At 45.0% G+C, this 20,358-nt stretch overlaps 1 protein-coding gene across 5 annotated transcripts in view; it reads right to left on the reverse strand.

Moving 5' to 3' along the window:
• Window positions 1–3,135: 3,135 nt before the first annotated feature.
• The window catches only part of KIAA1328 (KIAA1328 ortholog), a 198,921-nt gene continuing 181,698 nt past the window's right edge, over window positions 3,136–20,358 (reverse strand). For all 5 annotated transcript variants that reach the window (XM_035100607.2, XM_035100609.2, XM_035100608.2 and 2 more), the window contains one exon: window positions 3,136–6,789. In XM_035100607.2, the coding sequence (XP_034956498.2) occupies window positions 6,579–6,789 (211 nt within the window). In that variant the 3' untranslated portion in view covers window positions 3,136–6,578. The remainder of the gene's footprint in view (window positions 6,790–20,358) is intronic.

The raw sequence follows: 20,358 nt of genomic DNA on the forward strand, positions 1-20,358 counted from the left end.
AACGGGGCAGGGCGGGGGCGCCGGAGGGATCTGTCGCACCATGGCGCCAGATATACTTAAGATGGCCCTGACCCTACCCCTCCTTTTTCATGGACTCGCTCCCCAACCAGATCCTGTAATCTCCAGAATGGGAGCTCAAAACCTCCCCGCAGACACCAGCCCAGCCCACCGCCGACCACAACCTTCACACCGCCCTGCAGATAAATATGTTCTGTTTAAGCATGAGGGGTTTATGACTTAAAGGTCAAGCAGGTGTTTCTGGCTGTCAGGTTTTCATCATGACAGCTTAGCGGATGGCGTGCTAAGTCAGGCCTTGAGACACAGAGGATCGCATTGTACCTGTCAAGGCCAAAACAAGAGTAGTAATAAAATTTACTTGAGGTCCAGAGCAACGTGCGCGGCATTCTCCAAGCTACTGAACCCCAATTTCTGCTTCGTTTTCTCCATGTAATTTAGACGGTGTGGAGCTGTGCTCAACAGTGCCCCGTTAAGTTCCCCGATAGCCCCACCCAATGCCATCGACATCTTAGGTGCTTGTCTGAAGAGGAGATACCTGCTGAGAACTTGTGGGATTTCTTCGTGATTAGGGAAACCTAGTTGTGCGCAGAGGCATGAGGGGAAATGGATCAACGTGATCAGGTGAGAGTTGCACGTGCTCAAGTCTGTGCTGTGCTGAGGTTGTGCCGAAGCATTCACAGAAAGTTAGGTTTTGTGCAAAGATTTGCACTAGGTTGCGGACTGGGAACAGGGATCATGATCAGATCATGCCGCCGTTTTGCCAGCTGCACTGATTTCCTGGCCCATTGCTGGATTCCACCCAAAGTGGTTTGGTCCTTGGAAGCCCTTCATGGATTGGGACCAGGGTACCGCCTGTCTCCACCAGTACCTTCCCATATGCAAGGACCTTGATAAGAACATGAGAGGATCCTGCTGGATCCCTGTGGCAAACCTGAAAGCAGGATTCAAGCACAAGAGCCCTCTCCCCTCCTGTGGTTTCCAGCAACTGGCATTCGGAAGCATTTCTGCCTCCGACTGTGGATGCATTCTGGCTAGAAGCCATCAATTGCCCTCTCTTTCATGAATGTGTCTAATCCCTGATCTTGAAGCACAGCAGGTAGCAACTAGGGAAAGGGCCTTCTCAATGGTGGCACCCCAGCTCTGAAACGCTGTATCCTGGGAGGCTCGCCTGGCATGTTGTAATTTCAGTTCCAGGAAAAAGCACTGGGGGGAAAACACAGGCCTTCAATGCAATGATCTACTGTATTTGGGGTTGAATGCGTGGGTTTTGCATGACTTTACCGTTTTTTGCATTTTAAAAAATTCATCCCCTCCCCCTGCGTTTTTGTAAGTCATCCTGGGAACAGCAAATGAAGAACATGAGAGGATCCTGGAAGAAAGAATATCCCTGGAAGAAAGAAATAAAGATCAGATGTTTGGGAAGGGTCGCATTGGAGTTCCAGGCAAATTAAGCAGCAAGGGGAAATCTTCTTGAGAGAGCTTCAGGCGGCTTAAGAGTGCTGCGAATGGCAATGGAAAGGTAGGTCGGGGAATATTTTTGGAATACCAACAGTGCAGCAGACATCCAGCCTCACCAAGTGGAGCCCCCCCCCCCCAGCATGCTGCTCAAAGTTTAAGACTGCAGAGGGCATGGGGGGAGGAGCAGCTCCCCAAAGCCCCGTCTGGGGAGTTGGTTAACATGTCACAATCCCTGGCAAAGTTATTTTTAAGTACTGTAAATCTCCCGCTATTATTTCTCTGGCTTGATGTAGTGAGCCATGTCATTTTGAAAGGAAATACATAACAGTATATTAAAGAAATCATGGATCTTCTCATTCATGTTTAAAACAAATTTATTACAATGTAAGAAAGCCTGAATAGCGCAAATTTATTATGATGATTTAAGGCCCCAAGCACTCGAGCTAAGAAGGCCTCCCGATAAATAATTTTCCTTTGGAAAAACACAGCAAATTAATATAGTTTGCCATTTTCCAAAGTTATATATACAAAAGTGAACAGTCTTAAATCAATATAGCTCCGGGTAAGTTTACTGCACCCTCAGCAGGCGGCTCAGAAGTGCATCCCAGCAATAGGGAGGAGGAGGGAGGAGGAGATGTCCTTCCCTCTCTGGGCAAAACTAGCTGCCATGTTAAATGTGGCACCATCTCTCATGAAACACAGAATTGGAGAGTTGGAAGGGATTCCCAATGGTCACTGGTCCAACCACCTGCAATGCAGAGGACCATCCAACCTCTTCTTAAAAACCTCCCATTCTATTAACAGTGGAATGCTTCTTTCGAGTCAAATTTCAGCATCAGGAGATGTGGGCACCAAGAAGGACAATTGTGTCTGCATGTTTGATAGTGCAATGGTCTCCCTCGAGAGCTTGTGGGCTCTCCTTCCCTGGAGGATTTTAAAGCAGAGGTTGGACGGCCATCTATCATGGATGCCTTAGCTGAGATTCCTGCATTGTGTGGGGTTACTTCCAACTCTACAATTCTATGTGTGCCTGCAGGCACCAGGACGATCCATGACGATGACCATTTCCTCAAAGGAGACATGGCAGGTGTCCCTATTCTAAATACCAAGGCTAGTCCTATAAAAGACTGCGTGAACAAGACTGTCATCACCCAGCTGGAGAGGGCAAAACCACCCACCTCCCAAAGGAGAGGATCTCCCAAGGGTATCTGCCCCACGAGGGTCTCCTGATGCCTCAATCCTTGGAAGAATTCCTAGAATCATAGCTATTGTCAAGTAATGATGAGGGTGCCTTTGTGAACCGGCGCTAATTCACAACATTGCCTCTGGCGTTTTCTTGTCCTGTCACTCGGGAAAGCCGCCCGCTTTGCAATCCCATTTAGGCAGCTTCCCCCACCCGTTTACACCCTCCTGCTCCTTTGCTTTGAAGGACCCTTAACTTTATCAGGCTACCATCTGCTGCCTGGACAGATATAACACACAAAACTGAGATGGGCTTTGAATGCTTGCATCTCAAGAAAAGCAACTTTTGCCTCCGGCGTTTCCAACGTTGCTTGGCCCAGTGTGTTGTTCGGTGTGTTTGTCAGTTGGGGGCCCAACAAAGAAGATGAAACATTTTCTTTCTTTCTTTTTCTTTCTTTTTTTAAAAAAACAGTCCAAAGTATCTGCCAACTTTCCTCTGCCTGGACGTGTGTGCTTCAACACAAAGGGAGGGGGAGAAAACATCCAGAAATTCCGCACGACATGCCAACTCACAAAACGAGGCAAGAAATAAAGAAACGAGACAGATAAGAAAGGGGGGAAATCCACCTTGATAATTTATTAAATTAAAACATTGCATGTGTTTATTTTTAAAGATCCAATCAAGTCTCAGGTAGTACTTACCAAACATAACCCAATAAGTATTTTGGAGGGGTGATTGTTTTTACAGATCCATTTCTTACAAAGTGCACATGTGTGTTGGGGGGAGACAAAGACGACGTCGACAACAACAACAGGCCATTTGTGGCAGAACCAAGACTCAACGCATGAAGACTCAACACCCAGCACAAGAATAGCTGCTCCAAGACCATTCTGATTCCACCCAGCAAGATTTACGTGGAGTAAATCTTGGACAGAGTCCTTCCCCTTGCACTTTGCTGTCCCTGGTTGGTGCTTTCAGCTACAGGAACTAAACTGCACATGGACAGCACTCTGAGACTTCCTGGGCTAGTTTAAGTTTCAATTCTCTTCTATTGCTTGAGCAGACAGGGGGGAAAAACAATTTCCACCCGCAACTGCTGATTTTGGTCTTTGACAGCCACTGATTTCCCCCTACCTGCTTTTCCTCCGAAGCTGTAACTATTCTGAACAACTTCAGCTTTATAAAGCCTTGTGACAAAATGCCTTTGGCTTCCAGAAAGGATTGCAAGTTGTGCAGAGGGTGTACATACGAAGCAGTCGGCATAGTGAACGTGCAGACACTACGGCGCCTGAATGGGGCATTTCCCATATTGTGCTGTCAATGTGCAGTGTCTCCAAATTATGCTGGGAAATGTGCAGACAAGACATCTCACCTTGCCCAGCCTTCATGCATTTCCCCTTGCTTAGCCACATTCAGCCATCGACATCTTGGTGGGTATCCTCACTTACGCAGGTTATGCAGATTGATTGGACAATGGACAAAGTTCCCGGTTGATGCTGCTCACATGTGCACAAAGGCAAGGATTTATGCAGTGTCTCCACTGAATCCCACAAGCTGCCATCTGTACACTAAAATGGCAGCCACCCTAACTGACTGCATGGACTTTTGAACAATTGAATTTGGAGTGCTTGGCCCAACTGTGCAACCAACCCTCTTGGACCCTCTTATTCCTTTTTTTAAAAATATTTTTAATAAAGTGCCTCAGAGACAGGTTTTTTTTTCCTATGGATGAATTTTAGCCATTATGGATAGAGTTTGAAGTTGAACCCTTGACAATGCTCCTTTCGAAAGACATTGATGACCAAGGTACAATTTGACACAAAAATCAACAGCATTAATCCGACCTGTTTATCAAGAGCTTTATCGGAAATCCTAGATTCAATATTAAAAGAGGTTAAATATTGGCACTGGCTAAGAACTGGAGACAAAAAAAATCACTCTGACAGAGAGAGCTCTGGAATGTAAATCTGAAGGCACCGCTTAAGGTTGATCTTAAAAAGGCAAGCAGAGGGGCAAACCAGGCAAACAAGAGAAGGCTAGAAATTAAAAGGGAAAATTATTGTATTCATTCCTGATGAGGGACTGTCTAAAAAGGAGAGGGGGGGGGAGAGAGAGAGCTTAGGAAGAAATCCTGTTGTTTTATGTTGCATTCGTTCTCCTGTTTTGGGTAGCTCCTATGTTAATATGAATCACTGTGCTCAAATGACAGAAATATAATAAAAAGCTCACAGTCTGCGCTGGAGGTCAGCGATATGCAGCCCTAAAAGACCATCTTGCCTAGTGAAACTAGAGACCGTGATGATGAGGCAGAAACAGCAGCAAAAAGCCTGTAAGGTGCCCCGTTCCTGAACGCTAAGGGCCAGCATCCAAGGGCTCAAACTGCGACACTGGAAGAAGCCCTAAATCTGCAGAATTTTTAAAGAGTTCAGTATTTCCTACTTGGACCTGTTCATTTCTTCCTATAGTGTATACTTGATCCTTGGGTCAGTGGAAGAACTTCAGGCTCCCTTCAACTTTGCTAAAAGCCGCACACCAAAAAAACTAATCCCCATGTGATCTGATATGGGGTGCTGAGACGCCTCTCCACTTGCAGAATTAAGGCAATGGATAAGCGACCCTCCTGTGAACTTAGGGGGAAAATAGCAGCTTCCCAGCCCACCTCGTGGACATAAGCAGAGAGGAAGGCAAAGGCCAGGGGAAGAAGGAGCATTTCAGAACTGATGTCTGCCCAGACTAAAGCTGTCCCTCTCCCTTTGCACCACCTTTGAGCTGCAGAAAGGGGAGTTTCAGAGTCGGGCTTCCATGAATTCATGCCTGTGGCTTGTTCTGCTAAAATATGAACACTAAACGGGACAAGAAGTGATTGTTGATTCCTGCAAACTGCAGCCATTTCAACTAATTCCGGACATTTCTTTAAATAACTGAACATGCAGTTTTCCTGGGGAAGGGTGGGGAGCATATTTTAAAAACAAAATGAAATAAGATATAGCACAAATGATTAAAGCCAGAAGGGGGAATCCACGTCACAAGTGGCAAGTGGGATGAATTACTGATTTGTCTTTATTTACAACGCCCAGGAATGGGTAGGGGGTTAAAAATAGAAGAAGAAAAGGGGGGGGGACCTCAGAGATAACACTCCATGAGCTGGTCTCACCCTGTAGCACTTTTCAGCATGGAGGAGTGGAGAAAAAAATAGCAGGTTAGGCTGTCAAAATGCTTGATTTTGTTCACACAGCTTAGCTGTAAGGGGCATACTCTCTCAGTAGATAGTCTATGTCTAATACACCCTTAAAGAAAAATAGAGAGAGAGAGGCTTATTTCGTAAGAGATTCATTAACTGAGAAATGTCCATTAGTGTTAAGAGGAGGCTGCTGCTTACCCATCTTCAACCCCCACCCCCGTTAAATGGCACAACACAGAATCTGACAGACGGTGCTGGGAATTCATTAGCTATATATATATATAGGTAGCACCCTCAATTTTAACAGGCTACTTGGAAAAATGATAAAAGTTGGAATGTGCTTTTGTGTATGAGCAAGCAATGAAGCTCTGGGAAACTGGTTTTCACAGCTAAAAAAAATAAATCAATAATGAAATACTAATCCCTTCCACAATGGCATGAATTTCTTTTCCTTTAAAAGTTATTACCTTGTAACCGTGCAGAGAAAGAGCCCAGAAATGTCCTGCTTACACTTCGGTCAGTCTGCTTGAAAGGATGTTTTTTAGACATGATTTGGAAATTGGGACAGGGGAACTATCGTGTTAAGTTTTTCTAAGGGGTGGGGGGAGTTAAGGAGACAATCATTCGTCAATCAAATAATTTAAAAGCAATATCCCAATGTGTAAACATGCCCATGTTAGAAAGGGAAGACAGGTCCTTGGATCCACCCGGAAGGAAAGGCGGCAACCGCTGGGCCCCTCAAATGAAAAAGATTTCCTCCAGAATCCGGCTCTCCTCTAGCTCAGCCATGGTCCCATTCATGGCACCAGTTGGGCTCTGCTTCCATCCAGGCTTCCTCCACCTCCTGCTTTGAGGCACAAGCACTTGGCTCAGGTTGCGGCTTTCGCTGTAGTGATGCTGCGAGTCCTGGCTCACTGCTTCCACCAGGTCAAAGAGAGAGGACTCGTACCTGGAAGGAGAGAGGACAGGAGAGACTCTATTAAAACACACAATGTTCTAGCGATCTTAGTAGATCAGAAGTTTAACACGAGTCAGAAGTGTGATACATCGGGCAAGAAACAGCTAATGCAATTCCAGGCTGCATCAACAGAAGTCTAGTGTCCAGATCAAGGGAAGTAATAGTTCCACTTCATTTGGCCTTGGTCAGACCACACCTAGAATACAGTTCTGGGTGCCACAATAAAGGGAGGATATTAACAAGCTGTAATGTGTGCGGAGGAGGGTGACCAAGATAATCAAGGGTCTGGAAACTAAGGAATGGCTGAGGGAGTTGGGGATGCTTAGCATGGAGAACAGAAGACTGAGATGAGAGCCATCTTCAAATATCTAAAAGGCTGTCAGGTGGAAGATACAGCAAGCTTGTTTTCTCCTTCTCCAGAGACTAGGGCCTGAACCAATGGATTCAAGTGACAAGAAAGGAGATTCCCACTAAGCATTAGGAAGAACTTTCTAATGATAAAACATGTTTGATAGTGGAATGGACTCCCTCGGAAGGTGGTGGAATCCCCCTCCTTGGAGGTTTTTAAACAGAGCTTGGATGGCCAGGGATTTTTTTTTTTGCTGCGAGTCCTGCATTGCAGGAAGTTGCATGAGATGATCCTTGGGATCCCATCAGACTCTACAATGATTCTATGATTCTAAGAACAGGCACAGAGATCGACAGAAGATTGTCAGTGGTCTCAGATATCACTGCCCAATGGAAAGTTGTCACCCCAATGTTTTGCTCTTTAAGGCTGCAGAGAAGTGCAAAGATCCACTGAAACTGGCAACAGAAATGGGCAGTAAAAGGCTAGAGAGAGGCACAGCAACGGCTCTGTCCACACTTGCATCTCTTTAAGATTCACCTTTGCATGCGAAACCCCAGAAATGGCTTCTACTCCAGCCTTTGCCCACCTGCTGCAACTTCCACCAGTGGCAGTCACAGAATATGGCAAAGGCTGCATCTTCTCCTCATGCAATTCCGTCAAGCACAAATAGTAGTCTAGATGTATCCTTTCAACTGAGGATTAGTTTGCAGGGGAAAGAGAGAAGAGGAAAAGTCACGCGCAGGCCAAGCTAACACGCCATGCCTGTGTTTCAGCTGCAAGCCAACTTGGAGTTAATTTCTGCTGCAAGTTTATCTAAGTTTTACAGCATTTCTGCTATCGGGAAAATTAAATGATTTGGCAGATTACAAGAGCAGCAAATGCAGGAAAGATTATTTAAAAGACCAGGCATTGGAAATCAGTCTATTTGACATCAGGGGCTCTATATGCAAGAAAGCAAACCCGCTCCGCTCAAACGGCTTTATCTGATGGAGAGACCTCTCCTTTTGGCTATTTAGTGGTTAATCCCCCGATAATACAGTTTGTCCTGGCCTGTTGAGGTGCCATCAGACAGCATCTGGCTGCAGGCGACGGAGCTCAGCGAGCAGGGCTTGAACCTCACCGAGCCAATTTCCTCCATGCTTATTTCTAAGGAAACATTTTTAAAGGGAAACTGCCAACATGCTCTGGCTCCAAAATGGAAGCTCCCTCAGAATGAAACTGACCATATATTGAATACAGCAGCTGCTACTGCAGCTAGCGTTGTGGTTCTTGAAAGGGACCAAGTTGTGAATTTTCTAGCCCAACCCTCTGATTTAGAACAGAATACCAGCTCCTAAAATCCTGGGTGGTGGCACTTTATGAAGAAAGCAAGCTTGTGCCATCAACTATGCGACACCCCTTCAGATATCTGAAGATGTCTCTCGTATCACTTCTCAGGTGGCGGCAGTTAAGTTGCCACCCTACAGTTCATGAGCTACTAAACTTCATTTCAGTTCATGCAGTTGAAACCCCCAAAGTGTCAGGGGCCGTTCCCCGTTGAAAACCCCACAGGCAGTGCTGCAGGACAGGCGAGGGTGCAGCAAGCACTCCCACAAACAACAGCTCACCATCACCCCAAATTGGTACTCTTAGTTACCTGGGCATTTCCCACATGCTTCCTCGCTGCCAAAATCCACGTTCCCCCTTTGGCGTCCACAATACTTTTTACTGTGTGGCTGCCATGAAACTCCCAACTAGCACCTTCTCTCTCTCTTGCACACAGCCTTTAAACATTTCCCCAGCTCCTTGGGAGTCATTTACTCACAAGCAGATTCCTTGTGGCGGTGGCCATGCATCAAAGTCAGACAAATCATAGAATTGTAGAGTTGGAAGAGGCCCTAATGGACATCTAGTCCAACCCCCTGCAATGCAGGAATATGCAGCTTATCCCAGACAGAAGGCATGTCCAAAGTCCGTTTCGGGGGCCTAATCCGGCCCCTAAGGCAGTTTATTTCCTGGGGTAAAAATCTTTAAAAAAACCTCAACAACTTCAATCCTAAAAAAAGGTCAACAACTTTGGATAGCCCCCACGGCCCTTTAGTTCATCAAATCTGGCCCTCTTTGAAAAAGGTTTGGACACCACTGGGGATTGAACCTGCAACCTTTGTGTTAACAGCACCACGCTCTAACCAACAGAGCTATATCTCCTCCCTTGGAACTGATGCTCCACTGGGAAGATGGTGTTGGTCCATGGAGCAAGTTCGACACAGCTGAGCCCCCCCCCCCATGTGTGTGAGCCAATTAGATCCTTCCCCCCTGCCCTCTTTTGGAAACGGCATTGGCTGGGATAAATTTTAAAGGACACCAGCCTCTCCTACTAAGTGCAGCAGACTGCCTGAGGAGACGATGGGAAAGGAAGAGCAGAATAGGTTTTCAAATACTGATACCGGTATGTGTGGGGTTTGGATAGGAAGTCCGCACAGAAACGTTTCAAGCGTTTTTTGACAGCTAACCAGTGGAAAACTGCACAAACTTACTATTATGAAAGTGCAACCAGACATGTCGTTTGTACATTTATCTGAAACAGCTTCAACTCACAATGAATATATTGATATTTGGGAAATATGACACTGTATTTTGGATGCATTTCCGTCACTAAGTGTCAGCATAATGTGATGCTTCATGAACACAGTACAATAGTTTCTTTATATATTTTTAAAAAACCCACCCCTATATTTAGCTGCATTATATTTTCGTCTTGCACCACCTGGCTTAAATAATAAAATGATTTTGCTCCAGTATGCAGAAAACGGCACAATTTCAAGCCAATCTGATATTTGGTGGAGTCAGTAAGAATTCTATCACTAGGCAAAAGTAATGAGATTTATTGGTGTCATAAATGCTCTGGCAGTAAGATATATGTATATTTCCTTAAACAAGCAGTGTCAGATATTATTTGATCATCATGTTCAGCGATATCTTTTCATTTACAGTCTCTGAAAATTTATTCTTCAACCATAAATGTCTAGAAAACACACAGCTCTGGTTCTTTGAAAAGGTGATGGCATTTCAACAAAACGTTCGCGCAATATGGCATCGGAGATTAGTAACTGTAGAGGTTTGCTTTTATTTAAGCGCATGTTCCCAATGAAATAAAAAGGTTTATGTCAGAAATTTGAGTGGAAACATAAAAATAAACCTCCAAGTGATTTATTAGTGGTACACGAATTGCCTTTGGATTCAAGCAGGCTTTCCGACTGATATAATGCTGCTTTGTACTTCTAACACACCTTCAGCTCCCAAGTACTTTACAAACATTAATTACAGATAATAAAACGCTTATGATAGTGTGTGCCGGTTTTACAGAGCAGGAAGCCAAAGCTTTGGTTGCTTAAATCACATGTTTCAGTCAACGGGGATGATTCAAAGCCACAGACGTCCCAGTGTGGAAAGTCTGGGAGAGGAAAGAACACAGTGTGCTCAAAATATGTTTGCTACCTCTTCCACCAGATGAAAATCAGGGCAGGGCTGTGGAAGAAGGCACCTATCTTGCCACCATCCTCTTTCTGAGATATTTCATAACTGATGCCTTGCCTCATGAAGAAGAGTATAAGTTTCCCCAACATCAGGACCCAATTGTGACTTTGGAAAGAGAGACAGAATGATTAAAGAAGTGAGTTTATAAATAAAAAGACACATATGTGGGTAGATTTATCAGAGAGTGGTACAAGGCTATTTCATGGCCCACGAAGCCACCAATATATCAATTGCCACTATGATTGTGTTGGAATTCCGGAAGCCAAGATTCAAGTTGACTCTATGGAATTAACCCCTTCATGCATTAATTAGGCTCAAGCATGCTGCTTATATGAGGCTGGTCATCCCTTCAGCATGTTTCAACCTGCCTTCTTCTTCTTCACACCAGTGACTGTGATTCCATCCTTGAGAGCTCTTGTGCTGTGTGTCAAGAAGAGGGGAAAAAGCTTTAGCTGGGAACGCAGTGAGTGGTGTCGTGGATATTCAGAGCCAGCTCTCGCATTTGATAAGTAAACAGGTTTTTTTTTAAAAAAAGCCAAATGCACTAGTCACTCATTACTTGCTAAATTCTAGTTCCTCACTAAGGTGGTGGTTCTGCACCTGGGCTGTGCCATTTCACGATGCAGGCAGAGGATCATGTGACTGAATACTCTGTCTCACACACACATTTCTCCCTGCACACTGAAAGTTAGCATCAAAGGGAAAGGATCCTAACCCAGCCTTCTTTGTGACATGACAATTTTCTATGAGAAAGCATTAAAAAAAATGTATGGGAAAGCATACTGCTTTACCACCTTTCATCAGAACTAGGCCCCAGCCTCATAGATATCCACATACAGTGGTACCTCGGTTTAAGTACACAATTGGTTCCAGAAGTCTGTACTTAACCTGAAGCGTACTTAACCTGAAGTATGAGTGTAATTGGTTCTGGAAGTCCATACTTAACCTGAAGCGTACTTAACCTGAAGCAAACTTTCCCACTGAAAGTAATGGAAAGTGGATTAATCTGTTCCAGACGGGTCCGCGGAGTACTTAAACTGAAAGTACTCAAACCGAGGCGTACTTAAACTAAGGTATGACTGTATTAACCTTGTTCCTCTTCCTGATTTTTTTTAATACATCAGCAGAAGTCTAGTGTCCAGATCAAGAGAGGTCATAATACCACACTATTCTGCCTTGGTCAGACCACACCTGGAGTCCTGTGTCCAGTTCTGGGCACCACAATATAAGAAGGGTATTGACAAGCTGGAACGTGTGCAAAGGAGGGCGACCAAAATTATCAAGGGTCTGGAAACCAAGCCTTATGATGGACCATTGAAGGAGCTGGGTATGTTTAGCCTGGAAAAGAGGAGACTGAGAGGAGATATGATAACCCTCTTCAAATATCTCAAGGGCTGCCACATGGAAGAGGGAGCATGTGTGTTTTCTCCTGCTCTGGAGGGTAGGACTCAAACCAATGGCTTCAAGTTCCTAGAAAGGAGATTCCGACTAAACATTCAAAAAAACTTTCTGACACTAAGAGCTGTTTGATCATGGAACAGACTCCCATGAGAGGTGGTGGACTCTCCTTCCTTGGAGGATTTTAAACTGAGGTTGGATGGCCATCTGTCATGGATGCTTAAGCTTGGATTCGTGCATTGCAGGAGTTTGGACTAGATGACCCTTGGGGCGCCTTCCAGTTCTAAGATTTTATGATTCTGTTCTATGATAAAACACATGGACTATGACTTGCAAGACTCAACCATGTTTCCCTTTAATGTAAGGCCAGAAGTGAGCCTAGAGAGAGATTCAAAGGCATCAGCTGCACCACCACCTAAACAACAGCAATCTCTACTTTCCTTTAAAAGTTCCAAAGGGAATTCTTCTATTTGTAGAGGCGCCAGAGCAAAATATTTGAGGAATCACCAGCTTTATGGTGTTGTGTGCATATTCTTAATATTTGGCAGTGGCAGAGAGAAGACAAGAGATGGGGAGAAACAGGCAGTGGAAACAAGTGATGGATATAAAAGTGTTGGGGGGAACCCAAATCCAAGTGCTTTCCTTCCCACAACCAAGATCACTCCTTATGACTCAGTTAAATACACAGTGCACTATCCCTCCCTTTAGCTCCCAGCATCAACACCCCTCGACACCTGAAGGCTGTTACTGCGCCTCTCCCAATCACTGTTTCGCAGGCTAGGTGCATTTTATCGCTCCCCATACATCAAAACTTCCTAGCCTGGCGATATCTCCTCTGAGCGGCTGCCTATTTATCATCGCTCCCTTTGGGATTTCAGTGCCCAGAGATGAGGACCAAACTCCCCCAGTGCCCTAGAACAGTCTCAGGAATGCACAACTCTGTTCTGTCTCTCCCCCCCCCCTCTCCCACTTTAATCTATGGCACCACTGAAGCATAATACATCATAGCCCACTGTAAAACCTGACGTGCAACGCTCACAGGCTTGCTGCCCGTGGGGTCACTGGCAATAAAACCCGAGGCTTGTAACAATGCCATCGGAGACAACTACAACTGTCTTTCGCAGGCGCCGGAAAGGGTCGAGGAGGGATGAGCCAATTTTGATATTAGTATTGCGGTCTTGTGAACCCGAAAAGGTAGTGTTTGGTGTGGTTATGGGGCAAATGCTTCAACGTGAGAGGCATTGGCTGAAAAGAGGCTCAGCTCTGCTGGAGCGTTTGGACTAAGGCAGAGAAAGTGATCAGTGCAATAAAGGGACAGTGCAGAAGTCTGCAAAAGAATGAGTGTGCAACACATACTTGGCTGCTCAGTATTAATAAAGGCCATCACCTGCAGCAGCAGCAGCTTCCAACACCACATTTAAAAAAGTTAGCACAAAATCAGATTAAAATGGAAGCACAGGTGATTGGCTCCATTGCTTTGCTGAGCTCAGTCTTGGCTGCTGAAAGGCAGCCCATCCACACCAACACACACAGGTGGTACAACAAGGCAATGATTGGATGCGCCAATGAATGATCTCTTCCATACCACCAGGAGGTAATGACCTGATAACAGGTCCCTCAATGAAGCTGTTTGATAAGAGGTTCAGGGGTGACAAAAAAGAGCAGTACTTCTGCAATTCTCTCCAACTGTGGTTGGAATGAAAGGGAGAATGCCTGTGTACTCTTCAGCCACCCACCAAAGTGGTACTTTGAAAGAAGAAGCCCAGATGCAAGTTGACAGAACTACATGAATCAAGACAACAAACTATTGCTTTGTAAATCTTCCAGCACCGCAGCAATGTTTTCTTTCTGCTTTTTAGCATGCACTTTGGAGAGCTCTGGGCACCTCTGGATGGGCATTCAATCCCGTTTACACGGCTGCATTACAGAAACATGCATTTGGCATCAATAATTCAGAAACACTTTGTTTGAAAGTTCAGATTTGGGGAAACACACATGAAGTGCATGCTTTTAAAAACAGATTATGTATCCTAATAATAACCAACTCACTCTATTTTTAGCGTAATGTGAACAAAAACATGTGATTAGGTAGATGAAGCCTACACACAGAGAGATATCTAAAACACAATGAAGTTTAGAAGCCTCCATGATCGGTTAAACAACCTCAGGCTAGGAGGGAAGGCATGGGATCTAGAGGAACTTCACACAATTACCTATCTCAGAAATCCCTGCCTAGCATATCTAGTAGATCCCAATGCAGGCTATCCATTCATGCCCCTATTTCCAAGATCCTTCCATTTGTTTTAGGTGGAAAGGTTGCAGAAACAGGATGTTTCAGGACGGGTGTCCTTATGTCCCTCAAACGCTCTCTCTCCTACTGTGCAGAGTGTTCTTCCAGGAAGACAATGGTGTGAACTGTTTGCAAATCGCCCCAGGTCTGTGTCTCTTTGCCTCTATATACTGTATACTCTTCTCCATGCAACTCCTCTCATTATACTTCCCCCAAATTCTTCCCTCTCCTGAGGCATCCTAGCCTTCACTGTCACCTGTTTCCTTATCCATCCCCAAAATCAATTTCCCTCACTACGCCGCAGGGCATGGAGCCACACACAATTTAGTGGCTTGAACACAGCCTAGAAGAGTATAAAAAGCATGGCAAGCTAAGCTCCACGTGCAGTTTCTCCATGGCAAAAGATCTAGAAAATAAAAAGAGCCAGCTGGATCAGACCAAAGACTTATCGAATCCAGTATCCAGTTTGCCAGGGCCCAACCAGATAACTCTAGGACCTACAAGCAGGCGTCTTTGGGTGTAAGGCACAAATTCAGTGATTTTAAGAAGGCTCCAGCTATAAAGTAAATGTCGGGGGGAGCGCGAGTCCCCCGCCATCCAGAACAACTGCAGTACAATTGACAGCATAAGCTTTTTACTGAACACTCCCTCAACTGAGAGGAATGCAAAACAAGAACAGGATGTTGGGGGCGGGGTGTCCCATACCACCTTCTTCATAAAGCCTATTATCAGCATTCCCGCTGCCCCCCATTTGGGGGTGGGGGTGGAATAGGGATACATTTGTGGAATATGTATTACTTGCTTTGCACCAACATTTCACGTAGGCTCACCCCAAGCTGGAATGAGAAAGATGCAAGATTCAAACAAGAGGAAAACCCAGCGGCAGACCAACTTCCCAATTGTAAACTTCTATGGTTTTGAAGTTGAAGAGGCAATGCTCCCTGGAGGTAAGTTTTCCAACCCAGCTGCCCCAAAGACCCATTTAATTAGCAAAGAGTGTTAGCTCCACATTTCCGACATACGGAGGCCTCCAAAAAAACATGACTTAAGCCAATCCAAAATGACTGTGACCCTTCCGTGCCCATAGGAAGAGAGAACAAAAGGCTGCGAAGGCTGCAGGCCGTGAAATTAAAATGTTCACAGATACAATGAAGTAACAATACCATGTTACCGGGGGGGGGGGGACATCTTGGAGGTTTAAGTGCACAGCAAGAATGAGAGAAATAATTTATGGGATAAACAGAAGGGAAAATGGACATTTCTTACTGAGGATTTCTATTCCCAGGGGCTCCTAGAGGACAGTCCTAGAACTTCACATCCAGGGCAGGATTCCGGAACAGAAAGCCATGTTTGGTCTGTGCTCTGTTATACCTTTTCTCTGAACGCTGCCTCTGCACATGCCAAGGATTTGATCTCCTACGGCTTGGAAAAGTGGGGATGCCCACATAGTTGACCAACAGTTTTCCAGTGAGTGGAAACATCGATTGAATGCCACCAAGGTGGGAACTCCTCTTAGAAGATGCACTTTAAGCCCCCCAGGTGGAGACTTCCCCAGAGTCATAAAGGCTGAACTATGTCCTCTTTAAGCTGGTGTGATAATGAGATAGACGAAACCTGCCTGGATGTCCCCGTCCCCCCCAGGAAACAAACAATGCCCCCAACTTGCAGAAACGCAAAGTCCTATCAGGACAGAAATGGACATCTAAGGTGCACCAATACTTTTTCTGGGAAGATGAAGGATTCAGAGAGAATGGCACAAGGGACTACCTCTTCGGACTTATGGAACAGTGAAGTGACTTTGGGGACAAATGAAGGATCCTGCAAGAGAATTGATATTTTGTAAACTGAAAGTTGGCAGTTCGAATCCCTGCAATGGGATGAGCTCCCACCATTCGGTCCCAGCTCCTGCCAACCTAGCAGTTTGAAAGCACAAAGTGCAAGTAGATAAATAGGTACCACTCCGGCAGGAAGGTAAATGGCGTTTCCATGCACTGCTCTGGTTCGCCAGAAGCGGGTTAGTCATGGTGGTCACATGACCCGGAAACTGCGGAAAAATGCCGGCTCTCGCGGCCTATAGAGCGAGATGAACCCCAGAGTCATCCGCACCTTGTCCTAAGGGTCAGGGGTACCTTTACCTTAAGCTGCTTAAAAGCCTGCTTTGGCATTAAGTGATATACAAATTGAGCAATAATAATAATAATAATAATAATAATAATAATAATAATAATAATAATGCTGTCCTGAAGCAGGAAGTTGCACCTGATGACCTTCTGGATAAAACGCTGCCTGCATGATACAGAGTTTGTCAGCAAACCTTTTTAAATGATGGAATTTGTAGGAATCCAGAGGCTCTGGATTTTACAAATTCCATCATTTAAAAAGGTTTGCTGACAAACACTGTATCATGCAGGCAGCGTTTTATTTCCTCAAGTGAGAAGATCTCTGGGCTAATAAATTGCAGTGCCGCTCATAAGTTATGATGCCACTGAAATGAGATTGACAGGCACACGCGCCGTCTGCAAAATGCATTTACTGTGTCCAACTGCAGGGGAATGGGATTAGAATGCAGCCCCAACCCTTTGCCCAAAACAGCGGGAGAAGGGCAGGAAGTGAGTTGCAAACGCAGACAAAGAGAGAGAACTCCTGGCAATGTAAGGTGTAGGCAGAACTCATCCTGCTGGAAAATCGCCCGAAAGAGAGTCAGTCTAACAGTGCAAAGGTCATTTCTGACAAGGCATGTTTTTCACACCCTATTGATCCAAGACAGCACATAAGGGGAAAGAAAACACACCGCTGAAATGTGCCCGCATTCTGTCTGCTACACATTTAATAAAATCTGCAGGGCTCCGAGCTTATTACATTCTTCAAACTTTTACTCATTTCATCCCAGTGATTTCATTAAGTTAGATGGCGACATCTTTATTAAAAAAATAATCAAAATTGAAATGTTTCAATAAACCCAATTTTGGTTTTAAGTAGTAAAAGATGATTCAATGCAGACGAAGCAAAAATGAAAGTTAAAAAGTACAATAGCATTAGAGGGTTTGAAAACCTCTTCTTAAAAAAAAGAAGAAGAAGATTTTTAAGAAAGCCCCAAAGAAATAAGGGGCTTTTTGGAGGTTGGTGTTTCTATTCATTGACCCTGCAGAGAAAAAAAGAACTAATTTCACACACGCACACACCTTAACAAGTTACTCTTGCTAACTATTCTAGGCATGCATGCATCAAAATCTTGCCAAGTTTTTAAGATGGAAAGAAGCAAAGGAGCTGAGGAAAAGAACACAGGTAATTCAGCATCAAGCAGAAACAGCAGAAGCAACAGCAGTGCCAGGAAAAGACATGATATTTGTGCAAATAATAAAATCTGTTCCAAATCCACCCAAATAACCAACTTTAAATCCCTTTCCTTTCAGTCTCGGGGGGGGGGGGAACCGGCTTGTGCAGTGTTTTGTATTAAATTAGTAAGCACAAAAAAGCCCCTGTAAAATACATCAAGCCACCTTAGCTAATGAGAAGGGGTGAGGAGAGAAGAGGGAAAAACAACAACCAGAGCAGGCATCATGCAGAGACTGCCAAAATGCAACACACAACCACTGCCTCTCTCTATGTGTTATATGGGGAGGGAGGTTAATGGCTTACTATGAATGGGCAGATAGATCTTGCTTTGGTTCCTGCCCTAGCACGAGTGGGAGCAAAAATATTTCGGAGAACCGGAACAGCAGCAACCATCATCTAGTTCATGCCCCCAAGGCCAAGTCTAGACTGCCAGCAGCATGTGCAAAGCCTGCATTTCCTCCAAGGCAATAGAGACTTGGCCTATCCATGCAGCATAAAGTCTGGCAGAAATGAGGTTGTGAAATGAAGTGTACTATTTAAGATAGCTGGACTAGATGAATCCCAAGGCTGAACTAGATGAATCCCAAGCCGGAATTAAGATTGCCGGAAGAAATATCAACAACCTCAGATATGCAGATGACACAACCTTGATGGCAGAAAGCGAGGAGGAATTAAAGAACCTTTTAATGAGGGTGAAAGAGGAGAGCGCAAAATATGGTCTGAAGCTCAACATCAAAAAAACCAAGATCATGGCCACTGGTCCCATCACCTCCTGGCAAATAGAAGGGGAAGAAATGGAGGCAGTGAGAGATTTCACCTTCTTGGGCTCCTTGATCACTGCAGATGGTGACAGCAGTCACGAAATTAAAAGACGCCTGCTTCTTGGGAGAAAAGCAATGACAAACCTAGACAGCATCTTAAAAAGCAGAGACATCACCTTGCCGACAAAGGTCCGTATAGTTAAAGCTATGGTTTTCCCAGTAGTGATGTATGGAAGTGAGAGCTGGACCATAAAGAAGGCTGATCGCCGAAGAATTGATGCTTTTGAATTATGGTGCTGGAGGAGACTCTTGAGAGTCCCGTGGACTGCAAGAAGATCAAACCTATCCATTCTTAAGGAAATCAGCCCTGAGTGCTCCCTGGAAGGACAGATCGTGAAGCTGAGGCTCCAATACTTTGGCCACCTCTAGAGAAGAGAAGAATCCTTGGAAAAGACCCTGATGTTGGGCACTAGGAGAAGGGGACGACAGAGGACGAGATGGAAAAGACCCTGATGGAAAAGACCCTGATGGAAAAGACCCTGATGGAGGGCACTAGGAGAAGGGGACGACAGAGGACGAGATGGTTGGACAGTGTTCTCGAAGCTACGAACATGAGTTTGACCAAACTGCGGGAGGCAGTGCAAGACAGGAGTGCCTGGCGTGCTATGGTCCATGGGGTCACAAAGAGTCGGACACGACTAAACGACTAAACAACAACAACAAATTTAAGATAGCAGGTGGCGGGGCATACATTTTATGTTCCTCCACATTAAAACAAAGCTAACCTCTCTACGAACAGAAAGTCATCGCGGCAAAGGAGGCGACTGGAACTCTGCTAGGACAGCAGCAACCAAGGTGGTCATGCCAGCTGTCGGATGAGGATCCCTGGCCTGCCGGCTCGGGCTGAAGCGAGCTGGACTCCTGACAACACCTGGCAGACAGCGCATTTGCTACCCCTTTGCAAGGGCAGGGTGTTTTTGTTGGGAGGGGGTATACAATGGAGAGCATTCAAAAATGGTGCACCCCACCTCTGTAGTCTGAAGTAGTATGGGCCACGCCATCCCTTCCTAAATCTGCCACCTCATCCTGCAAAACTAGGAGACAGACAAGGCGACTTATGAAGCTGAGAGCTGGTTTACATGTTTACATGCACACAGGTAGATGCAAAGTGTGACTGATGAAACTCATGGGATAAGACAGGTATACTTGACTACACTGGGGAGTCAAGACTGGCTGCAGTTTTCATCTGAGTGAACATGCACCCTTAGTAGCAATTGCCAACCAATGATTGGCACGACCCGAAATTGCATAGACTGAGAAACATACGCATTGGGTTAAAGTTTCAAGCAGGGTGTCGGATTTAGGGGGAAATGGATGCATTCAGCTTAAATAAAGAAAAAACGATAATGTGATAAATGGTGTGTGTGGGTGTAGAATGATGCATCAAGACAGCAAAAGATAGGAAGGAAGGAAAGCATAGGCAGTTTATTTTTCACACTTGGAACATATACAAGGCGACCCACACCATACCATTCATTCTAAGATTTAAAATGTTAACATTGTTCTCTGGATTTCAGACATGCTGGTGAGCATTAAACTGTGTTGTCTCAAGAACTCAACTAGATCAAGGGCTTGTCCTGTTGAAACACTTTCCAAATATAAAATGAATGACCAGAATGGGAGAACTATACTTAAAGTGGATGCTTGGCATCAGTACAGGGAAAGCAATGTATGGATTTTGCAGGGCACTGCAGATGTGCGTTTTGCAACAACTGATTTGTTCATATAACAGCTTAATAATAATAATATTTTATCTAGGTAAGTGAAGCTTGGCGATGCAGCACACACGGTCTGCAGTTTCTGCCCCTCTACAATCCCCCAACATGGCTGTTTCATGCAGCTTTTATCTT

The sequence above is a fragment of the Zootoca vivipara genome, chromosome 11 (genome assembly GCF_963506605.1).
Source record: "Zootoca vivipara chromosome 11, rZooViv1.1, whole genome shotgun sequence".
NCBI classification, from domain to species: domain Eukaryota; kingdom Metazoa; phylum Chordata; class Lepidosauria; order Squamata; family Lacertidae; genus Zootoca; species Zootoca vivipara.